Raw genomic sequence first — 19,266 nt, 5'->3', positions numbered from 1 at the left:
CCGGCCCAGACCTTCATTGTTCCAGATGGGCCTCCAGCTGGAGGAAGGATGCCTAGGTCGAGGCCCAGGTTCTGGGGAGCCCGGATGCCTGGGTTCTATTCCCGTCCTGGGCAGGGCATTTCCCTGGGGTGGCTACGTCGCTGAGCGTCTGCAGCCAGGAAGCGGGCGCTCAGTGCGAATTGTTAACTCTGCAGCCCTTGAATGGGCACACTGCCTGGGGTCCGGCCCGGCCCCTCTGGGCTACGAATCCAACCCCTCGGGAGCCAGTAGATCAGAGAGCCCCTGGGGCTGTGAGCAGCACAGGCCAGGCCGATGCAGGGCGGGGCCAGGCGGGAGCTGAGAGTCGGTAGCGATGCACCGATGGCCAAGGCGTCCGCCGGCCGCGCCGTCTCACCGACTTCTCTGCCCCTGCAGGATGTTCAGCCTGAACACGGTGGCCCAGCTGTGGTACTTTGTGAAGTGCATCTACTTCACTCTGTCGGCCTACCAGATCCGCTGCGGCTACCCGACGCGCATCCTGGGCAACTTCCTGACCAAGAAATACAACCACCTCAACCTCTTCCTCTTCCAAGGGTAATGGGGGCTCACGGGGGAGCAGGAGCTGGGGAGCTGCCCTCTGATCTTGGCAGGGGTGAGCTCCACCCCGGCCCCTCTGCTTCTGGGCCTCTCTGCCCGGGAGTGCATGCGGGGACCGTACAGCACCAATGCTAGGGACAGGAGGTGAAGAAGGATCCTGTATCCCAGGGGTGTGTCCCAGGGCCTTGGGGGAGGCCGAACGGCATGGCCCAGCTTGGCAGGTGGCCAGTGCCCCAGGGCTGTCCCTGAGCAGGGCATCCTGTGTGGAGGGCACCCAGGGTGGACGGAGGGCAGCCAGTGAATGCTCCCTCTCCTCGCCCCATGGCAGGTTTCGCCTGGTGCCCTTCCTGGTGGAGCTGCGGGCCGTGATGGACTGGGTCTGGACTGACACCACCCTGTCCCTCTCCAACTGGATGTGTGTGGAAGACATCTACGCCAACATCTTCATCATCAAGTGCAGCCGGGAGACTGAGAAGGTAGGGCTCCCTGCCCCCTTCCCTCCCACCCCTCGCTGTACCATAGACTCTCTGTGGCTAGAAATCCCATGCTTGGATAAGGGAATAGCGATGGGAAGGGACTGCTGAGTACCTGACTCAGATGGTGATGGCGGTTGCGAGATGCTCAGGGAGATTTGAGAGGCTACAAAAATAGAAAACCCAGCAATTGTGGGGGATTTCAAGTATCCCCATATTGACCGGGAACATGTCACTACAGTAATGGATGCAGTGATAACATTTCTCCCCGAAAACATCCACTCAGTGTACAGCGGCTGTCAGAAAAGTTACCAGACAGTTAGGAGCTCTTAGGAAAGGGAGAGATGATAAAACAGAAAATATCGTCATGCCACTGTGTAAATCCATGGTACATTCACACCTGGAGTACCGTGTGCAGCTCTGGTTGCCCGATCTCAGAAAAGATACATTAGAAATGGAAAAGGGTACAGGGAAGGGCAACGAAAATGATGAAGGGGATGGAACAGCTTTTGTATGAGGGGAGATTAAAAACGCTGGGACTGTTCATCTGGGAAAAGAGTCGACTAAGTGGGGATATGATAGCGGCCTAGAAAATCATGAAAGGTATGGAGAAAGTGAACAAAGAAGTGTCCACCTGCTCTGGGTGTCTCTGGGCTTCTGACTGCCAGTGGCTGGGCATGGATAACGGGACGACGGATCACTCGATAATTGCCCTGTGCTGCTCATTCCCTGGGAAGCACCCTAGCACTGGCCACTGTGGGAAGACAGGACACTGGGCTACATGGACCATTGCTCTGACCCAATATGGCCAGTCTTATGTTCTTATGTCCGGCCTGGACTTGAAGCTGGAAGGGTATTAGGGTGGGGTGCAGAGCGGGGTGGGTGCAGTGGGTAGGGCAAGGGAGGTGGGGGGTGTAGCAGGCTCTCTCTGCAGAGCTGCGTTACAGGACAAGTGAAACGAGTTTGAGGGTCTCAGCTCAGTCCCTGGCGTGTGTTCATCCAGGGGATGGGGCGACTACTGATTCAGCTGGTGTGGTGGGGTTCCTGAGCGGGTGTGATGGGGTCGCATAGGGACAGTGCTCTGGAACCACTCGGGGTGCAGCCAGACAGGACTCTAGCGGGGTGGGTCTCCCTTCAGGGCCCCCTCGGACCAGTGCAGCCACTTCCTGAATCTGACCTCGGAGCGTTTGGCACCCCTGCGCCAAGCCCTCACACGTCCCCAAAGCCTGGGCCGTGCACCCCGCCTTGCAGTCAGAAGCGATTCACAGCCAGGCTGGGAACAGAAGGATTCATTAGTCCTTGGGCGCACAGTGTAGCACAACGTGTTTGCAGATGAATCGAACTGTTACAACAAAACCCCTCTCGGGGAGTCTGAGCCCCCATTGCTGGGCTCTGTTCCCTGTGCTCCCCCACAGAGGAGGGGACTGACTCTTCCATCCAGCCAGCCCCAGACATGTCTCCCCCTCCTGCCCTGGCCTTTGTCTGCTTTCCTGGGCCGGGGGGTCACCTGACCCCTACCTTCCTCTCAACATCTTGCCAGGGGCTCCGGCCATTCTCCGTGCGCAGGTAGCTAAAGGCAGCCCTGCTGCTCTGTAGCGCTCACAGCAAAGATCACACACCCGGAACCCAACACCGAAACACTTGGCTGATACATCGGGGAAACTGAGGCACACACACAGGGTTCATTAAGGACATTCCCGCTTCGTCACAGTGGGTCAGTTCCTTCCCGGGCGGGTGCCTGCGAGGCGCCCCGCCAGCCGCAGCGCTGAGCCTGCCCTCTCCCTGCAGAAATACCCGCAGCCCAAGGGCCAGAAGAAGAAGAAGATCGTCAAGTACGGCATGGGCGGCCTCATCATCTTCTTCCTCATCTGCATCATCTGGTTCCCGCTCCTCTTCATGTCGCTGGTGCGCTCCGTGGTGGGCGTGGTCAACCACCCCATCGACGTCACCGTCACCCTCAAGCTGGGAGGATACGAGGTAATGGCCGAGGCTGCCCCCAGCCCAAGGGGCTGTGCCCCAGGTGTGCCACGGGGGTGGGGGTCAGCCCTGCCCCCTCCCTAGGGTCACAAGGGGGAGCGGGGCCCAGGGACTCTCCTGGGGTTGGGCTCAGATTCCCCTTCTCCCCTTGGGCGGGCCGGGGAGCCAGGGCCGCTGGCGGGGGATCCTGGCCCTGTGGCCGCGGGGAGGGCAGGTCTAGACTCATGGCCACGGCCCGGACTCCTGGGTTCCCTGTCTGCAGCTTCCTCCCCCCGGGACCTTGAGCACACGGTCTGCAGGATGCTTTGAGAGCCTCAGCCGGACGAGGCTGTGGGGTCCAGTTGCCCCACCCGCCTCACCCCTGAGAGTTGCCAGCGGGGGCCGGGCAGCTGGGGGTGGCTGGGGCCATTGCTGGGGGTGCTTTCTCACCGCCCGCTCCCCTTCCCCGCTGCATCGCAGCCGCTCTTCACCATGAGCGCCCAGCAGCCCTCCATCCAGCCCTTCACGCCCGAGGACTACGCGAAGCTCACCGACCAGTTTGAAAGGCAGCCGGTAAGGGGCCTGCTTCCGGGGGTTGAGGGACAGATCCTGGCTCTCGGCGGGTGGGCAGCAGTGGGGCTGGGGGGAGGTTTGGAAGGTGGGGGGCGCTGTGCACAGGGGCAGTGGAGGGGGGGGCTCATACTCACCATGCCAGGTGAAGAGTTTGTCTGCTGTGGGGCTGGCTCCCGCCCCATGACCACCCCGGGGGAGTTGCCTGCCAGCTCCTCCCCGCAGGACCAGCTGCCTCCCACGCAGGGGCCATGCCGGGAAGCTCCCGGCCCTGGCTGTCTCTCCCCATCCCCAGTGTCAGTGATGGGGGGGCCGTCTCTGGGGCGGGGGGGGTCCCTGCCCTGCAGCCCCGCCCCTGACAGGCTGCCGGCGGTGGCAGGTGGCCATGCAGTTCATCACGCTGTACAGCTATGAGGACATCGTGACGGCCCGCATCGAGGGCAGCTCGGGCTCGCTCTGGAGCATCAGCCCGCCCAGCCGGGAGCAGATGAGGCGGGAGCTGCTGAGCGGCTCGTCCGACATCACGCTGCGCTTCACCTGGAGCTTCCAGAGGTACCGGCGGCGGGGACCGGGCGGGAGGGGGCTCTGCTGCTGCTCCAGGCTCACCCTTCTTCCCTTCCTTCCCTCCCCGACAGAGACCTGGGCAAGGGCGGCACCGTGGAGCACACCTTCGACAAGCACACCACGGCCCTGGAGCCGGGCACCCCCGTCCGCACCGAGCTGGCCAACCTGCTGCAGGGAACCAGGGACGCCCCCGTGTGAGTGCAGCCTCCCCCCTGCCCCAGCGACAGACGGGACATCACCTGGCCAGGCCACCCTAGGGGTGCCGGAGGAAGGGCCAGGGCCGTCTGGGCCCCACGTCACAGTGGGGGAAGGATAGCTTCTCCCTGCAGGACCCCAGGGAGAGCACAATGGGGAGAGGGGGCGGTCCTGGGCCCGGCAGGGTCAGGGAGAGAATGGTGCTAATCTAGGGCAGGGTGGGCAGATGGCCATGGGCCAGGGCTGCGTGTGGGGCGACTAAAGGGGGTGGGATGGAGCTGCGGGAGACTGAAGGGGGGAATGCAATGCGGGGGAGGGTGTGACAGGGAGGTTTCTGGCTGGGTCCAGGGCACTGGTGAACCGCGAGGCCTGGGGGCGGCGCAGAGGGAACCGGCCCGCCCGGATGGGCGTGGAGGCCACGGGAGGGGAAACTGATGAGCGCAGGCGCTTTGTGGACTGGCCCATCAGAGCCCAGCCTGTCTGACAGCCCCACGGAGCCAGTGCAGCTCCCCTCATCCACCCCCTTTGTGTTGCAGGCAAGTCCCCCATCTCTTCCCCAAGTACATCCGCGCACCCAACGGCCCGGAGGCCAACCCCGTCAAGCAGCTGCTGCCAGGTGAGCCGGCCGGGGCGGGGCCTGAGCCCTGGGGACTGGGGCTGGCTGGTGCGGGGAGGAACTTGCCCTGGGGTGCTGAGGCAGAGGGGCTCAGCGCCTGGTTTCTAGGGTGACAGGCGGTAGAGGCTGTCCCATCTCCATGCTGCTGGCAACGCCGGGGCCTCAGTTTCTGGAGCGGGGGCATCTGAGGGGAAAACGGCCCCACTTGCCTCTCCGGCGGCGGTGCTGCCAGTCAGCACGAGGGGCACCACTGCAGGGCCGGGCATTGCCCTGTGCTGGGCAGAGGAGCCGCGGGACGGGGCCAGGCACGAGGGGGGTGGGGGAGCCGTCCCGCCTGGCTGGAGACCTGACCTTGCTCTCCCCCCGTTCCCGGGCAGAGGAGGAGGAGAGCTACCTGGGAGTGGAGGTGCAGCTGAAGCGGGAGCGCGTGGGCGTGGGCAACGGCAGCGACAGCTTCCTGGAGTGGTGGGTGGTGCAGCTGAAGGAGTGCCAGCAGCAGGACTGCAACATCCTGCCCATGGTGATCTTCAACGACAAGGTCAGCCCGCCCAGCCTGGGCTTCCTGGCCGGCTACGGGTGAGTGCCAGACCCCTGAACGCAGCCGATAGTGGCCGTGGCTGGAGGAAGGGTGCCAGCCTGGGGCAGTCCCGGGGTGGGGGGCAGCTCAGAGGGATGGGGGGATGTTTGCCTGGGGCGCCCCAGTCAGTAGGAGGGGGGTGGAGGGAGACTAGCACAGGGCTCTGTCGTGCAGTGGGGGGTGGGATACAGACCAGAGCTGTGCTGTATGGGGGGAGCAACCCATGGGCGTGGCGGCCCTTGGGTTGCAGGCTGGAGGCCTGGCCGGGGGCCTCCGTGGCTTGCGCAACTGGTGCCGTGCAGTATGAGCCGGCAGAGGCTGCCCAGACCCGGCCACGCCCGCAGCAGGGCTCAGGGCTTCCTGCTCCCACTGCCCCACAAGAGCTCTGGGGGCGCCAGCCCCCCTCACTTTGAACCAGGCCCCAGGCCATGGGGTCTCTCAGGTGCAGGGCCTGGCGGCAGATAAGTGGGTCAAGGCTATGGCCCCACCAGCGACTAAATGTTGCGGGGGAGGTGGGGGGAGAGCAGGGAGAAGGGCCTCAAGCAGCCCCGTGCACTGACCCTGCCCCCCTCGCCCCCCCGCAGGATCATGGGCCTGTACGTCTCCATCGTGCTGGTGATCGGCAAGTTCGTGCGCGGCTTCTTCAGCGAGATCTCGCACTCCATCATGTTCGAGGAGCTGCCCTGCGTGGACCGCATCCTCAAGCTGTGCCAGGACATCTTCCTGGTGCGGGAGACGGGCGAGCTGGAGCTGGAGGAGGAGCTGTACGCCCAGCTCATCTTCCTCTACCGCTCGCCCGAGACCATGATCAAATGGACCCGGGAGAAGGAGCAGCCGGGGGGCCAGCCCTGACGGCCGCCCACGCCGACACGCTGCTGCCTGCGGCCTCCCTCCCGCCCTCGGATGCCTTAAACCAGCCCACCCCTAGAGCCGCTGGGGGGGGGGGCCTGCGGGGGGCCCAGCACAGGCCCGGTGTTGGGGGGACATTGTGGGGCCTCGGGAAGGCCAGACTTGTGCTTTACAAAAAGGAAGTTTCTGCCCTTTAAAGGCAGCTGGATGGAGACTTTGCTGCCCCTTGCCTCTTCCATACGCCCTGGCAGGGAGATGCTCCTGCCCCGGCCCACGTCAGTGCCTTCCAGGCTGTTAGCCGCAGAGAGATGCGCGGGGTGTCGCTGGAGCCCATGCGGCAGCTGCTCCTGCCTGCGAGGGAGATGGCCACGGCCCCCCTAAGCCACCCACGGCACCTGCCCCTCCACTCCTGGAGCTGGTTACACTAGCACTCCAAAGCAATACCCCGCGCCCAGCACAGCGCCGGCCAGACACTCCCAAGCCTGTGCTGGGCTTGCCTCTGCTCTGGCCTGGACGGCGCGGGGCGTTGGACCTGCCATGCCGGCGGCCAGTTGCAGCAGGGGCAGCTTAGTGGAGCTGGGTTGTGCCCCCCCCCCCAGCCACTCCAAGGGGCGGGGGCGGCCGGGCTGGCTCCAGCAGGACTGTAGATTTTTTTTAAAATTCCAATTGTTTATTTATACAGATCTCTAATAAAAGCCAAGCCAAAGGCCTGTGTGTGTGACTGACGCCTGCCGTGGGGAGGGGGCTGGAGAACGCAGCCCCCCTGGGGCTGCTAGAGGGCCTCTCCCCCTTGCTGCTGGCGCAGGGAAGCCCGAGCGGTAGGACCATGGGGCATATGCAGCTTGTTTGATGGCACAGCTTGGGGGGCAGCTGCTGCTTTCACAGGCCAGCACCCAGGGTTGGCCCAGCCCTCAGCCAAGAACCTGGGGCCGGCAGCAGAGCAGCAGGGGCTGTCAGCTCGGAGCAGGAAAGGTAAGAGTTGGCCGGGGCCGAGCTGGCTCCGGCAATGGGGCAGGATTCCCTGGGCCCCAGCATGCATCCGCACAGACCGGAGAAGCCCACACCAGCCTGCGGCTCCTGGAGCCGAGGGGGAAATTCCACCAGTGACCTGGCCCCTGCCCTGTCCCTCTAGCCCAGGAGGAGAGGAAAGCCCCGTAGCTGCTCAGCAGGGGTGAGCCCAGCCTCCCCTGGCCCTTTGAACGGGCTCCAGCAGAGAAGGGGCTGCTCCCTGGTGCTTCTGCAGCTCTGCAACGGCAGCCGAGCGGATCCCTCCCTGGGGAGGGCACAACTGCTGCTCTCACCCTCTCCTCACAGCTGGGCGCTGGCTGCTGGTGCTGGCAGAGGGCCAGGGCTCCCCAGGGGATCAATCTGTGCGTCGGGGGGGAGCTCAAAATAATGTAAAGTCTTAGAAACAGTCATTAAAAGGAGCAGGAGGGCTTGGAGGTGTCTCCTACCCCTGCCCCCCAGTGCATGTAACTGGGGCCTCTCCGAGCCAGCAGGGGCAGGCAATGAACGAGTCCAGACCTTGAGCTGGGCCCAGCACCTAGGAAACGAAGGCAGGCCAGAGGCAGTGGAGCAGCGCCCCCATGATCTCACGTGCAGCCTGGAGGGGGCCTAGGCCCCATTTGCTCTGGGCCAGGCAGGCGTCTTCCTGGGGCCCTGACAGCCAGGGAAGCGCTGAGACGGATGGGAACCCACCCCGGCCCGTCAGCTCTCGCCGGGATTCACAGCTTCATCTTCCAGCAAGAACTCCTGGATTTCCAGCTTCATCGCGGCCCTGGAAGACAAGCACCATCTCAGCGCCCTGCCAGGCCCAGCCCGGCCGGGTTGTGATCTCACTGTGGGGGCCAGGTCCCATGGGCTCAGGTCAGAGTGGGGGCGTTCCTTTAAAGGAGGATGTTCTGCCTCTGATTTACTTATAACTTGGGCCCCCTGGTTCAGCTGCTCCTGCCCGGTCTAGAGCCACGTCTGCCGGCGAAGGGGTTGGAGTCCTTGCAAGAACCCCAGCACCGGCTACGACGGGTTTAATCTGTGATGCAGGCCGCAGGAGCGCGGTGACTGACGTCCATCCACCCGCCCGCCGTCCCCGTACCTGCGCTTCCTGCGCTCCGCCTCCGAGCGGACGTAGAGCGGGAGGCTCTCCAGGCAGGTCTGCAACAGAAACGAGCAGCAGTGACCGGCTGCCCCCAGCACCTCCTCTTCCGCTGCAGACGTGGCAGGTACAGGGCACACACAGCGCCAGGACGAGCCTCCCCCCCGCCCCGGCCCCTGGTCCTGCGCCTCGACCCTGGATGGCAGCAGGGGAGGATTCAGCCGCCTCCTTGACAGCCACGCAGGGAGCCGCTGGGCAGAGCAAGCTTTTCCTGCTGGGAGCTGAAGGAGACTCACCTGGGCCACAGTCCTGCCCCCTCACAGGAGACCCCCCCAGATAGCCAGGTCCTGTGGTGCCTAAAGCAGGGCCGAGCCCCGAGGAGGGGGGTGAAGACTGGACAAGCTAGCCTGGCTCGGGCTGCAGAGCCCCCCCAAGGGGCCGAAGGGCTCACCGTGTCCTTGATGGTTAGTCTACAGCCGTAGCAGAGCAGGGGCAGGAAGTCGGCCCGGACATCAGCCCTGAGGGGAGAAGGCAGCTGTGAGGAGAGCAGCTGGAAGCAGGGCTGGGGGCAGGGACTCTCCACGCCGGGGCCATGCGAGGAGCTGTCTGGGGCAGCTGCAGGATGGTGGCGGGATGGGGAGGGGTCGCGGCAGCTAGGGGAGCTGTAGTCCTAGCCCGGGGGGCCACAAGGCCAGTGCTGATCCGGGCAGAGCATCCGAGGCTGGGGGGGGCCTCGCTGGGACAGAGGTTCCTTACCCTGCCGCTGGGGCATTCCTGCAGCACCCTCGCCGCTCCTCTGCCCCCGCGCAGCACCCTCTCCCGGCGGGCGAAGCAGCCGGCGGCCTCTTCTGGGACAGCTGCTCCGAGACCAGGATGGCTTGCAAAGCGGAGCCCTCCTCTGCACCGAAGAGAGGGGGGGAGTCAAGGGCCGCCCAGCAGGCCAGGAGTCTGCCTTCCCCTGACGGCCCAGGCCAGCGCCCCCACACCCCCGGCCAGGCCCAGCCAGAGGCAGCTTCGCCTGCGCAACAGGCCCTGGCAATAACCAGCCCCTGCTTCAGCTGGGAACCGGAACTATTCACGTCCTCACCCAGCTCTGCCAAGAGAATGGGTCCCCCAGCGCCCCCACCCAGGGCGAGGTTTTCCCCGACTTTGCTCCTGGGGGGCGGCAGGGGGCAGACCTGGATGGGCTCCTACCGGGGAGGGCAGCTGTTGGCGCCTTGGCCTAGACTGGCCAGAGGGGATCCTGTGGGGGGGGGGACACTGCCTTGCTCCTGGGGAAAGGGGCAGACGGAATGGAGCCCCGAGCTGGCTGGGTTCAGCCCAGAGGGGCGGGCGGCATTCCCACATACCCACATTGGTGTCCAGGGCGCACAAGCACAGGAGGCAGCGCTCAGGCTCAGCACCAGCGGCAGGGCCGGCGTCTCCGGGGGTCGCGCTCAGCTTCTCGCCCGTCCTACAGCCCAGAGGGGGACGCACAGACGTGAGTGACAGGCGACGAGACACAGACAGACCAGTCCCTGCGAAGGGTGCAGCGGGACTTACCGGTACACGGTGCTGACCGTGGAGGGGAACTCTGCCTGCAGCCCGTAGAGGAAGCGTTCGATCAGCCAGTGGATGCTGGCCTTCTCCCGGGCCTGCGGGGCAGAGGGGAGAAAACCTTTCTCAGCACAGGCCGAGCGGAGGCTGCCAGCTGGCACCGCCCTCCCCAGCGAGGCCCAGAAACCCCCACGCAGGGCAGTTGCCCAGCAGGGTCACCCCAAGGTGTTCAAAGGCACTGGATGATGGAACCATCACCATGACCAGGGGAGGGGGCATCAGCCCAGACCGAGGGGAGTCACAGCAGCTGTGCCCTGGCCTTGCTGCCCATCCTGGGCAGGGCTCCCCCAGCAGGCACAGCCCCCCCGTGGCCTGGGATCCTCTCCGCCGTGAGCCCTGGATGCCCAAGAGGGGACGCCGCTGAGCTGCTGACAGTGCCCAGCCGGCTCTCCCCTGCCAGCTGGCCCAGACCCACGCTCCCCCTACCTTGGTGTCCAAGGCGGGAGTGAAGACGGTGGGGACGCCAAACAGGCGGTTGTAGAAGGCGATTTCCTTGACGGAGTACTCCCTCATGGGCCGCACCACCACCACGTCGCCGTGACGATGGTCCGCGAAGCCCTGCGCGGAGAGAACTGGTGAGCGACAGCACCAGAGCCGAGCCGGGATGGCCCCCAGCCCGCCCGGCCGAAGCACTCAGCTCTGAGCACAGCTGGGCGAGTGCCAGCGGCTGACGGGCTCCAGGCCGGCCGCTCACACCCAGAGGCAGGAGCCAGGGCCGCTCGTGGAACAGCTGCTGTCTGCAGAGCCCCTCAAAGAGCATGCGGAGGCTGGGGAGACGGGGATCGCCCCGCTGGATCAGGTCACCCGTCTGTCAAGGCAAGTAACCGGGGCTTCAGTGAGAGACCCGCAACACATCTGGCCTTGGCTAGGGGAATCCCCAGCTGACAGGCAATGCCCTCGCCTTCATCTACAGTTGCCAGGCAAGCAGGGTCAGTGAATGTAGCGTTATCGGTCGCGTGTGCCCCTGGTTCTCTCTTGCCGGCCTCCCAGGGCTGGGAGCAGCTGCCTCCGCTGCAGGAGAGGGGGCTGCTCTTTAGGGGAGCTACCTTTACTGCCCTTTCACTTCACCGACCACCCCTCCTCCGTGCACGTGCACACACCCCTCGCCACCCGGCTCTCTGCTTCGGGGACAGAACGAGAGCCATTTGCTCAGGATGCTGTGATTTTTAAACAACACAGATCACAGAGGCACTTCCCTGAGGCTTGGAGTTTCCCTAACTCCACCCCTTTCAATTTTAGGGGGGGGGGGGGGATCAGATTTGTTAGTTTTTATCGTAGCGTTATCTTTTTCTTCCTTCGCCTCCCATCCGTAACTAACTCAGCTGTCGCTCTAGTGCTCTGAGCACGGAGACAGGAGCAAAGAACTCCTGGGTTCTCTGGCCTTGGCCAAGTCCCTCCCTGGCGGTTCTGGCGCCTGTCCCAGAGGGAGGAGTGGGTGAAGATGTAAAGTCCTAAGTCTCTCTCCCAGGAAGACGGGCTCTTTGTCAAATCAGTCCCCGAGTGCCTGGGAGCCGCAGTCTAAGGGTGAACACAACACCGCAGCTATGAAGACAACGGGGCAGCCCCCCACAGCCAGCTTCTCCCCATGGGCCCGATAAACCACATCACATTAGGTCTGCCAAGGACCCAGGGGCTCTTCCACCTGCGGCCAGCACTTACTGTGTCCACGGCGAGAGAGGCCCCCCGCCCCAGGGACAGGTTGGTCAGCAGTTTGACAGCCAGGCGGGTGCAGCTGTCTCCCATCATGACCTTGGAGTACCCTTGCACCCTGGCTGTGTGCAGGATCAGGTGGTTCCTGAATGAGAAGCCGGAAGTGACTGAGGGTTCCAGCCCGGACCCAGACAGAGACGCTGAGGCCATCGGCCCTGGGCAGCTCCTCTCAGACACCCGCTCACGCTGCAAGCCTCCCACCCTGGTTTTTGCACCCAGGGTGGGGCAGGGAAGACATCAGAGCCTGCTCCTGCAAGGAGGGCTTCCACACACGAGAGGTCAGAGGAGGGAGACTAGATCTCAAGGGGTCTGGGGGGAGGAGATGAGCAGCGCTGGGCTTTCCCCAGCAACACCCAAAGCTCACTGAATTCCAAAGGCAGGTGGGTGCCTTGCAAAACCCAGCCGGGGCAGGCGACTGAGATCCCGAGATCGCTGGGGGCCTGGGCAGGCGAGCGACGGGACGGACAGACAGATGCTCCCCTTGACGGCAGCTGCTCCAGAGGACGAGCGAGGGGAGGAAGCAGTGCATGCTAAGATGGAGCGGAGGACAGAAAAGGCAGAGGAAAGAGCTCCTCAGACCCTCCCCTCCTGGGCAGCCCCCAGCTGGCAGGGTCAGAGAAGGCAGCCCTGCTCAGAGCGGCAGGTAGCCTGACCCCTTCCCCCCGCAGCACTCCGAAGGGGGCTCACCGGAGGGTCTGCAGCAGCTCCTCTTTAGCCGTCAGCGTCTTCACGCACTCAAAGAGCTGGATCAGCCCCTCGGTCTGGGCTGCAGCCAGCGGCCTGGCTCCCGGGCCGGCCAGCCCTTCTGTCCCCGGCACGTCTCGCGTGCTGAGCTCGGCGAGCTTCTCCTGCAGCTGCCTCTCGGGCACAGAGGTGCCTCCTGTCTCCCCCAGCCTCTGCTGGCGTATGAAGCCCTCAACCGCCTCCTTGTAGCTGCTGCTGGGGCCGGCGGGACAGGGGGGGACGCACTGCAAGATGGAGCTGGGCAAGTCAAACACCTGCATGGAACAAGTGGAGGACGGAGCCCGTTAGCCACGGCGAATGGCTGCATGGGGCTTGCGAGACCCCCACCCGCTGGCAGTGAGATCGGTACCGGCAAAACCCAGGCAGCGGGGGAGCCCTGGGCCCCTGGCAGATTGTGCCAGAGCTGGGAGCACAGCTCAGGAATCCCGGCCCCAGCTCCGTGCTCAGACCAGGCTGCCTCTCCAATACACAGGTCCCAGTCAGGCCCTATCATGGCTCAGGACACCTGGCCCAGCATTCCCTCCATCAGCTCGTCGGCTCCTCCAGCAGCATGAATCAGTGCCCCTTGTTCCTAGGGCAACGGGCTGCCACCCTGGGCAGAGGGCTCGGACGTCTCATCCAGAGGCTCTTCTCCCAGCACCCAGAATCGCAGCAACAGAGGGTCTAGGGTGCTGCATGGGGCACATGATCTCACGCCCAGGGTCTGCCTCAGCGTGAGCCCCCATCTCCCTGCCCCAGCGTACCCAGGGCCGTGACCCCTACCTCTTCCAGGCGGGCCAGGTGATACGGGAATCCCGAGGCTTCCAGGATGGCCTCCATCTGGCGCAGCGTCTCCTCTCTCTCAGCCAGGCTTTGCCCGCACACGGCTCCCTCTGAGCAGCAAACAAGAGACGCCGGAGGGGGAGAGTTAGCTGCCATGCAGGGGAGGCTTCTCCTTTGTGAGCCCCACACCTACCCTCCTCACCAGCCAACAAGGCAGGAAGCGGAGAGATGGGCCTCTCCAAGGCTTAGGGAGGAGACGGGCACTCAGCCCTTGCCCAACTGCACCGGCAGCTAGCCAGGAGCCAGAGGGCTGCGGGCAATAGAGGAAACTGCCGCCACCCTCCTCTTTAAGACAGGAGTGGGGAGCATTTCCCAGCAATGCTCCGTCTTCCTGCGAGCAGCCAAACCAGACCACCTCCAGGTGGGGCCTGGATTCTCCCAGGGCAGCCCAGAGCCATGCTGCAGGACTTTAGCTGCCTACGTCCCTTCCTCATCTCCCTAGAGTGTTAGGTGCAGTACATGCTACGTGACGAGGTGGTCTGTGCGGGGGTTTATGGATCTGTGCGCGTTGGGAAGTTATGTTAGCTGAATGAATTCTGTGCTTCCCACAGCTCTGTTCGTCCATGCCAAGTATCCCATAACACTCTGCAAAGCTGAAAGTCAGAAATAAGAAACTTGCCAAAGGCAAAACACGTGAATGTTCTGCCCCAGCACAGCTGGGGAGGGACCTTCGTGCGCCCGTGGCAAATGCTCGTGCCCAAACCAACATAAGGAATGAACAGGACCGCAAGTTAAGGAATCAGCACAGATAGCCGGACTGGATTTTAGTGCCGTGTAAAGAGCTGTGTAACGTGTAAAATCATTCTATGAATGCTGCCAGCTGAAAGGCGTATCTTTGAAGCACCCTTTCCGTGTACGGCGAACACCTGCGAGAGTTTGCTTCCCGGATGGAGAGGGTGTTTGTCTCCTCGGGTTGTACTGTCCTGTCTTTAGACAACACATGTGGCTAAGTTCAACGATCTGGATTCTTGAACATTTAAGACCAAAGCGCGAGTGTAGTCAAAGAACAGGCTATACCCAGCAGAAGTACAACGAATCTCCCCCCAGGCCCCACTCTCTTTCAACACGCCCCAGGGACGGCAGCAGGGTAGGAGGAACCCAGGGAGAGACAATTCCCTCCATCCTCAACTAACCAGAGAATCTCTATCCACCCCCCCACACACACACACACTATCTCCAGTCTTTGTCCCTACGCAGCCTGCTGGCGCTGCCCTATGGAAAGCGCCCGTCTGCTCGGCAATGAAGCAGTGCCCAGCAGGGCACATCTGGCGTAGCACCTGGGCCGTGCTCAGGTAGGATCCAGCCTGGGATTACGCCGCAGTCTCTGCAGGTGGTACCTTGGTGCACTCCGCCCCTTGTGCAGCACGGCCCCACAGTTCGGGGTGCTGCAGCTGCCTCGCGAGTTGTCTCTCAGGGTTTAAAGAGAGTAGCTAGCAGCTGCAGATCAACCTTAGCCTATCTGCGCTGGGGGGGCTGGGCAGGGAAAGGGTTAACAGCCTGTCAGGGGAACGAGAGAGGAAATAAGAGGGGGCAGTGGGAGGCTCTGAGTCCCCCACCCGCAGGAAGGAATCTCCCCTGCTTCCTGTCCAGGGAGAACCTGAAAAGCAGGACAGCCTGGGAAGCAGCTGGAAGGAGCCCGCTGCCTGCGGAGGGGATCCTGTGAGGGGTGAACCAGGCTGATTGCCTGGCTCCCATGCCCATGCCTCGGCCCGGCTTGTGGCGAGCTCTGTCTGGAGGGGTGCGGGAGCCTTTGAGAGGCTGGACCTTTCCCGGCAAGGGGACATCATCCACCGGAGAGGCCTGTTTGTCTGGAACGTCGTGCCTCCCCTAGGTAGGCGTAACCCCCCCATTTCCAGTGCGTTTACTCGGGCACTGCTCACCCCGGGGGCCTGCCTCTCTCGGCTTGAAGAGATGCTGCCAGCAACAGGGGAGCAGAGAAACTAGACAGGTCCTAACAGTGAGAGGAGCCTTATCAATGCTGGAGGGCTCTGGCTGTATTCTGGCCCGAGGCCGTGTGCACACAATGGGTTGGGAGCAGAGCAGGGCAGGGTGCTGGGTTACCGTCAACATAGATGAGGCCAGGTAGGAAGCGCAGTTTCTTGGCTGTCTCCCGACTCAGCCCCTGAGAAGAGAAACGGGATTGAGCAAGTCGCCCCTAGCGCTGGGAAATGTACTTCATCATCACGTGTCTTAGCAACAACCCTGGATCTAGCAGAGAGGGCAGGTCTCACGTCTCTAACCCTGGCCGTCAGAGAGAGAGGCATTCCCACCGCCCCCGCAGAGACAGCGAGTGTTTCTCGTTAACAACACACCTAGATATCCTGGGTTGATTTTTCAGAAGGCCTCAGTGTAGAACAAGTGATTGTAATCTACGCCTGATTCCCCGCAGACACTGACCTGGCCACTTACACGCCCCATTTGGATGAACAGTCACAGTAACTATGGGTGTAGCTTAGATGGCCCCTCACTCAGACATCCCCATGGGGCTCTGAGTTTCTGACCTTCTGGGAATGGAGCGTTGCACATGCCCTGGATAGCAGCTGTGAGAACTTCTAAGTAGCTACATTCAGTGATTGCGCTAATACGGTTTAGACCTGGGGGTATACAGAAGCAGTCAGCCCTCCTGGGATACCCAGCCCATTACCCCACAGAGCAGTGCTTTCCTCTCTGTTAGTTCATCAGACTCCTCTTAACCATCTAACACCCCGACTACGTTCCAGGTGGCTCTCACTGATCCTTCACAGCTAACAGGTTTCCATGCTGCACTACAGAGCAGATACCTCTTGGACTTGTCGAAGCATTGAGCTGGAGGCAGGTCCACCCGATAACGCAAGAAGAACCTGTCAGGGAGACGAACGAGACTTAACCATCCATCTCTGCTTCCTCCTTGCCTTCCCACAGACGTCCCTCCCTCACACAAGAAGCGACTGTACCTTCTCTCCTGGGTAAATGGCACGATTCTTCCCAAGCATCGCACGGAACTTGTGAACAAAATATTCTCTAAAACAGGCCCTTGGACACAAACACACATGTAAGTAATTAGAAACTACACTCCCAACCTTACGCGAGGTCCCGGCCGTGGCAGGCTGAGCTTCAGGCCCCAGACACCCACATCTCATTGCTAATAAAACTTTGATTTCAGCACAGGCCAACTGGGAGGCACAGAGAACTGTGTGCTACCCTAACCAAGAACAAAGTCAGTCAATAAGTCCCCCCCCTTAAGATTAGCTTCTTCGGACTGACAGCAACGCAGCTCTAGTTTGGGGACCCAGAAGTCTGTGGTGATCCATTTTAAAGCTGGTCTGAGAAACTATACCTGCTAGACTGGATCTCTCTCTAGCCTTCTATTATATTTATCTGAGCCAAATCACTTCATATGTTAAACAAAATAAAGAGCCCAATAGGAAAAAGTTCAGTTATACCAAGACACGTACCCATTTAAGAGAGTTTGCTTTTTTAAACGGTCAAGTTAAACCAGACACAAGGGGAGGTAATTTAATTCCCCAGCTTCAATTCGGAGCTGTCAGGGTAAAAATGAGTGCAAGGAGCAGAGGGCCACGTCTGCAAAGAACGCAGGCACATGCCTGCACACGGTTATTGCAACTACAATTCTGATCACTTGTGCACGCAGTTGCTTGGGTTGTAATCCCAGTCACAGTAGTGCAAACTATGTATGCAACTGCAAACCTAAGCATTCGAAAATCTGGCCTGCAGCATTCAAACAAATCAACTTCTGAGAGTCGTATAAAAACGAGAGGGGACAGATTGGACCTAACTGTTTTCCAAATTAAAAAAACAAATAAAAGGGATGAACAACCACCCCTTTTCCTTATATGCCATTTCTCCATAAAGAGAGCCCTGCAAAACAGTATCTCTTGCATGCAGCGTTAGTGGTTTGGGTCTTTTCAGAAGCAAAAAGATGCAAATCCAAATCAAGGCCTTAGAGGACAACTCCCCACATTCCTGAATGAGCTCAGTCTGCTGCACACAACTGTTGTGCTCTTTATCATCTAGCGTGGTTTGAATCTCTCTTGCAATCCTTATCATAAACAGCCCTATTTCAAATGGATTTATACAGATCAGCAAATGTTGTTCTAAAGAGGGGAACGTTCGGGCCATCTGAACAGGGTTTCCTCTTGCAAATCACTACAGCTGTTTCTTTCCCACCCAACTCACTTGCAAAAGGCATCTCCGACACGAATGACTAACACAGGAGAGGCCTCCTTGCACTTCATGCACTTCTGCGCACAGCTGGGGAAAGACACAATCAGAGTGAACAGATTGCCACTCCAGGGACCACCTTCAAGCACAGAGCTTTTGCAAACCACCCGCAGCTTGTTTAAATACTTTTAAGATACCAGTGCATTGTAAGTACGCGGTAGGACCCATGAGCAAGATCTTTGTAGTAAAATTGTATGTAGTTAAGAAATGAGTTTTAGGTTGATCTGAGATCTATAGAGACTGAAACGCTGTAGTTATGTACACATGGGAGGTGGAAGCACAGTCAGTGACTTAGCATTAAAAGGCTACAGGGTACTATTAGTCCCCGGGCTGCCCAATTACCACCTCCAACTATACAAATCTCAGTCCACAGGTCGATTACGTCAGGTTGAGTTTTCAAAGCACAAATCTAGAGGCACAGGTTCGAGCTGGTGTTTGCATATACAGAGCTGCAGTTGTGCCATGTCAAGTGTGGTCATTTGAAATTCTGGCCACATGCAGGTCCAGGGGCACCTTGCAATTTCTCTCTACTCCAAAGTGCCACGCACTAAGGGGCTTTTCTGAAAGAAGCAGAAGTGGGTGAAATACTCATAGTACAAGGCGATGGTCATCTTCGTATCAGTTGCTATGGCTATTTCCCTAATTATTGTAGCAGCCAAAGGCCCTCATTGTACTGGGCCCTGTAACCCCTCAACCTCCATCAACACCCTAGGCCTGGTGTGTACACAGCTCCGGGATGTGACAAGTCCACATCCCGGAGCAATGCACTATGCCGACCTGACTCCCGGTGTAGCTGCGGCAATGTTCACAGAGGCATGCTTCTGTCAAGGTAGCTCCCGCTGCTTGGGGAGGTGGTGTGGACAGTGATGGTAAACCCCTTCCAACAACGCAGGCGGCATCTACGCCCCGGCATTATGCCAGCATAACACGTACCCACAGTCCTGCCCCAACCAGCTTAAAATCAAAGAGAAGCAACGCATGGAAAAGGTCCAGGAAAGAAATACAATGGGAGACGGCAGGTCTGCGGCCAGGATGTACTTTGTGTAACGATAAATACAATCGCGCTGAGATGGAGGTGCATGGGGAAGAGGGTTTGAATGTCCTTCTCAGGCAACTGCTGCACATCAGACCCAGGCAGGGGCTCAGCAGGGAAGGGTGGACAGGCGACATAACGGGGGGCCGGGGGCCTTTACTCCAGGGAGAACTTTCTCCAAGGAAAGCGGGCTGATCTCGGAGCACACAGCGCCGTCCCTGGGTTCCCCGCCTCGGCCCTGAGTGGCGGGGAGCGAACCCCAGAGGGCGGCGGCGGCTCCTCCCCGCGCTCCTAAAGGGGCTCCCCCAGGGCGGGCCGGGGAAGGGCTGTTGGCGCCCCAGGCCGAGCCTGGCCCCGGCTAACGCTGGACAGCGGCCGGTCGGGCTCAGGCCGCTGCCCTAGGCCGAGCCCCGGGGATGGCTCCGCCCCCCGCCCCGGGGCACCCTGGTCCCTCCCCCGGGTCCGGCTCTCACCCGACGCGGGGCCCCCTCCGGGGGGGCTCCTCGCAGCCCCCGTACTCCTCCCGCGCCTGACACATGGCGACGCGCCGCTCCTCCGCCGCCGCCGCCACTTCCGGCGCGCCCTTCTGCGTCACGGCGCGCCCTTTTGCGTCACGGCGCGACGGCGGCGCCTCGTGACGCGCGCATGCGCGGGGGGGCGCCGCGCTCTCCC

The 19,266-nt window shown here is 61.4% G+C and overlaps 2 protein-coding genes across 3 annotated transcripts in view; one reads left to right on the top strand and one right to left on the bottom strand.

Moving 5' to 3' along the window:
* Nucleotides 1-6,517, top strand: part of PIEZO1 (piezo type mechanosensitive ion channel component 1 (Er blood group)) — an 85,012-nt gene extending 78,495 nt beyond the window's left edge. The window contains exons 43-51 of the mRNA XM_067540235.1: nucleotides 415-573; nucleotides 905-1,052; nucleotides 2,838-3,026; nucleotides 3,486-3,578; nucleotides 3,955-4,127; nucleotides 4,211-4,333; nucleotides 4,871-4,950; nucleotides 5,328-5,526; nucleotides 6,112-6,517. Of these exons, the coding sequence (XP_067396336.1) occupies nucleotides 415-573; nucleotides 905-1,052; nucleotides 2,838-3,026; nucleotides 3,486-3,578; nucleotides 3,955-4,127; nucleotides 4,211-4,333; nucleotides 4,871-4,950; nucleotides 5,328-5,526; nucleotides 6,112-6,379 (1,432 nt within the window). The 3' untranslated portion in view covers nucleotides 6,380-6,517. The remainder of the gene's footprint in view (nucleotides 1-414; nucleotides 574-904; nucleotides 1,053-2,837; nucleotides 3,027-3,485; nucleotides 3,579-3,954; nucleotides 4,128-4,210; nucleotides 4,334-4,870; nucleotides 4,951-5,327; nucleotides 5,527-6,111) is intronic.
* Nucleotides 6,518-6,652: 135 nt separating this feature from the next.
* CTU2 (cytosolic thiouridylase subunit 2) lies at nucleotides 6,653-19,170 on the bottom strand. Of its 2 annotated transcripts, XM_067540234.1 has the most exons (15): nucleotides 19,068-19,170; nucleotides 17,517-17,591; nucleotides 16,274-16,352; nucleotides 16,121-16,180; nucleotides 15,402-15,462; nucleotides 13,281-13,390; nucleotides 12,462-12,772; nucleotides 11,724-11,859; nucleotides 10,491-10,622; nucleotides 10,011-10,102; nucleotides 9,818-9,921; nucleotides 9,225-9,366; nucleotides 8,920-8,986; nucleotides 8,469-8,527; nucleotides 6,653-8,153 (listed from the first exon to the last, which is right to left on the bottom strand). In XM_067540234.1, the coding sequence occupies exons 1-15, from the start codon at nucleotides 19,130-19,132 to the stop codon at nucleotides 8,084-8,086; spliced, it is 1,563 nt and encodes a 520-aa protein (XP_067396335.1). In that variant the 5' UTR covers nucleotides 19,133-19,170; the 3' UTR covers nucleotides 6,653-8,083. The 2 variants fall into 2 exon arrangements, 1 of the variants encoding a protein (XP_067396335.1); XR_010918375.1 differs by lacking the exons at nucleotides 6,653-8,153; nucleotides 9,818-9,921 and having other exon boundaries at nucleotides 8,468-8,527.
* Nucleotides 19,171-19,266: the final 96 nt, after the last annotated feature.

The sequence above is a fragment of the Emydura macquarii genome, unplaced genomic scaffold (assembly GCF_026122565.2).
Source record: "Emydura macquarii macquarii isolate MOO-44397 ecotype Brisbane River unplaced genomic scaffold, CSIRO-AGI_Emac_v2 contig_561, whole genome shotgun sequence".
Classification (NCBI taxonomy): Eukaryota; Metazoa; Chordata; order Testudines; family Chelidae; genus Emydura; species Emydura macquarii.
This window is presented reverse-complemented; position numbering and strand designations above follow the sequence as displayed.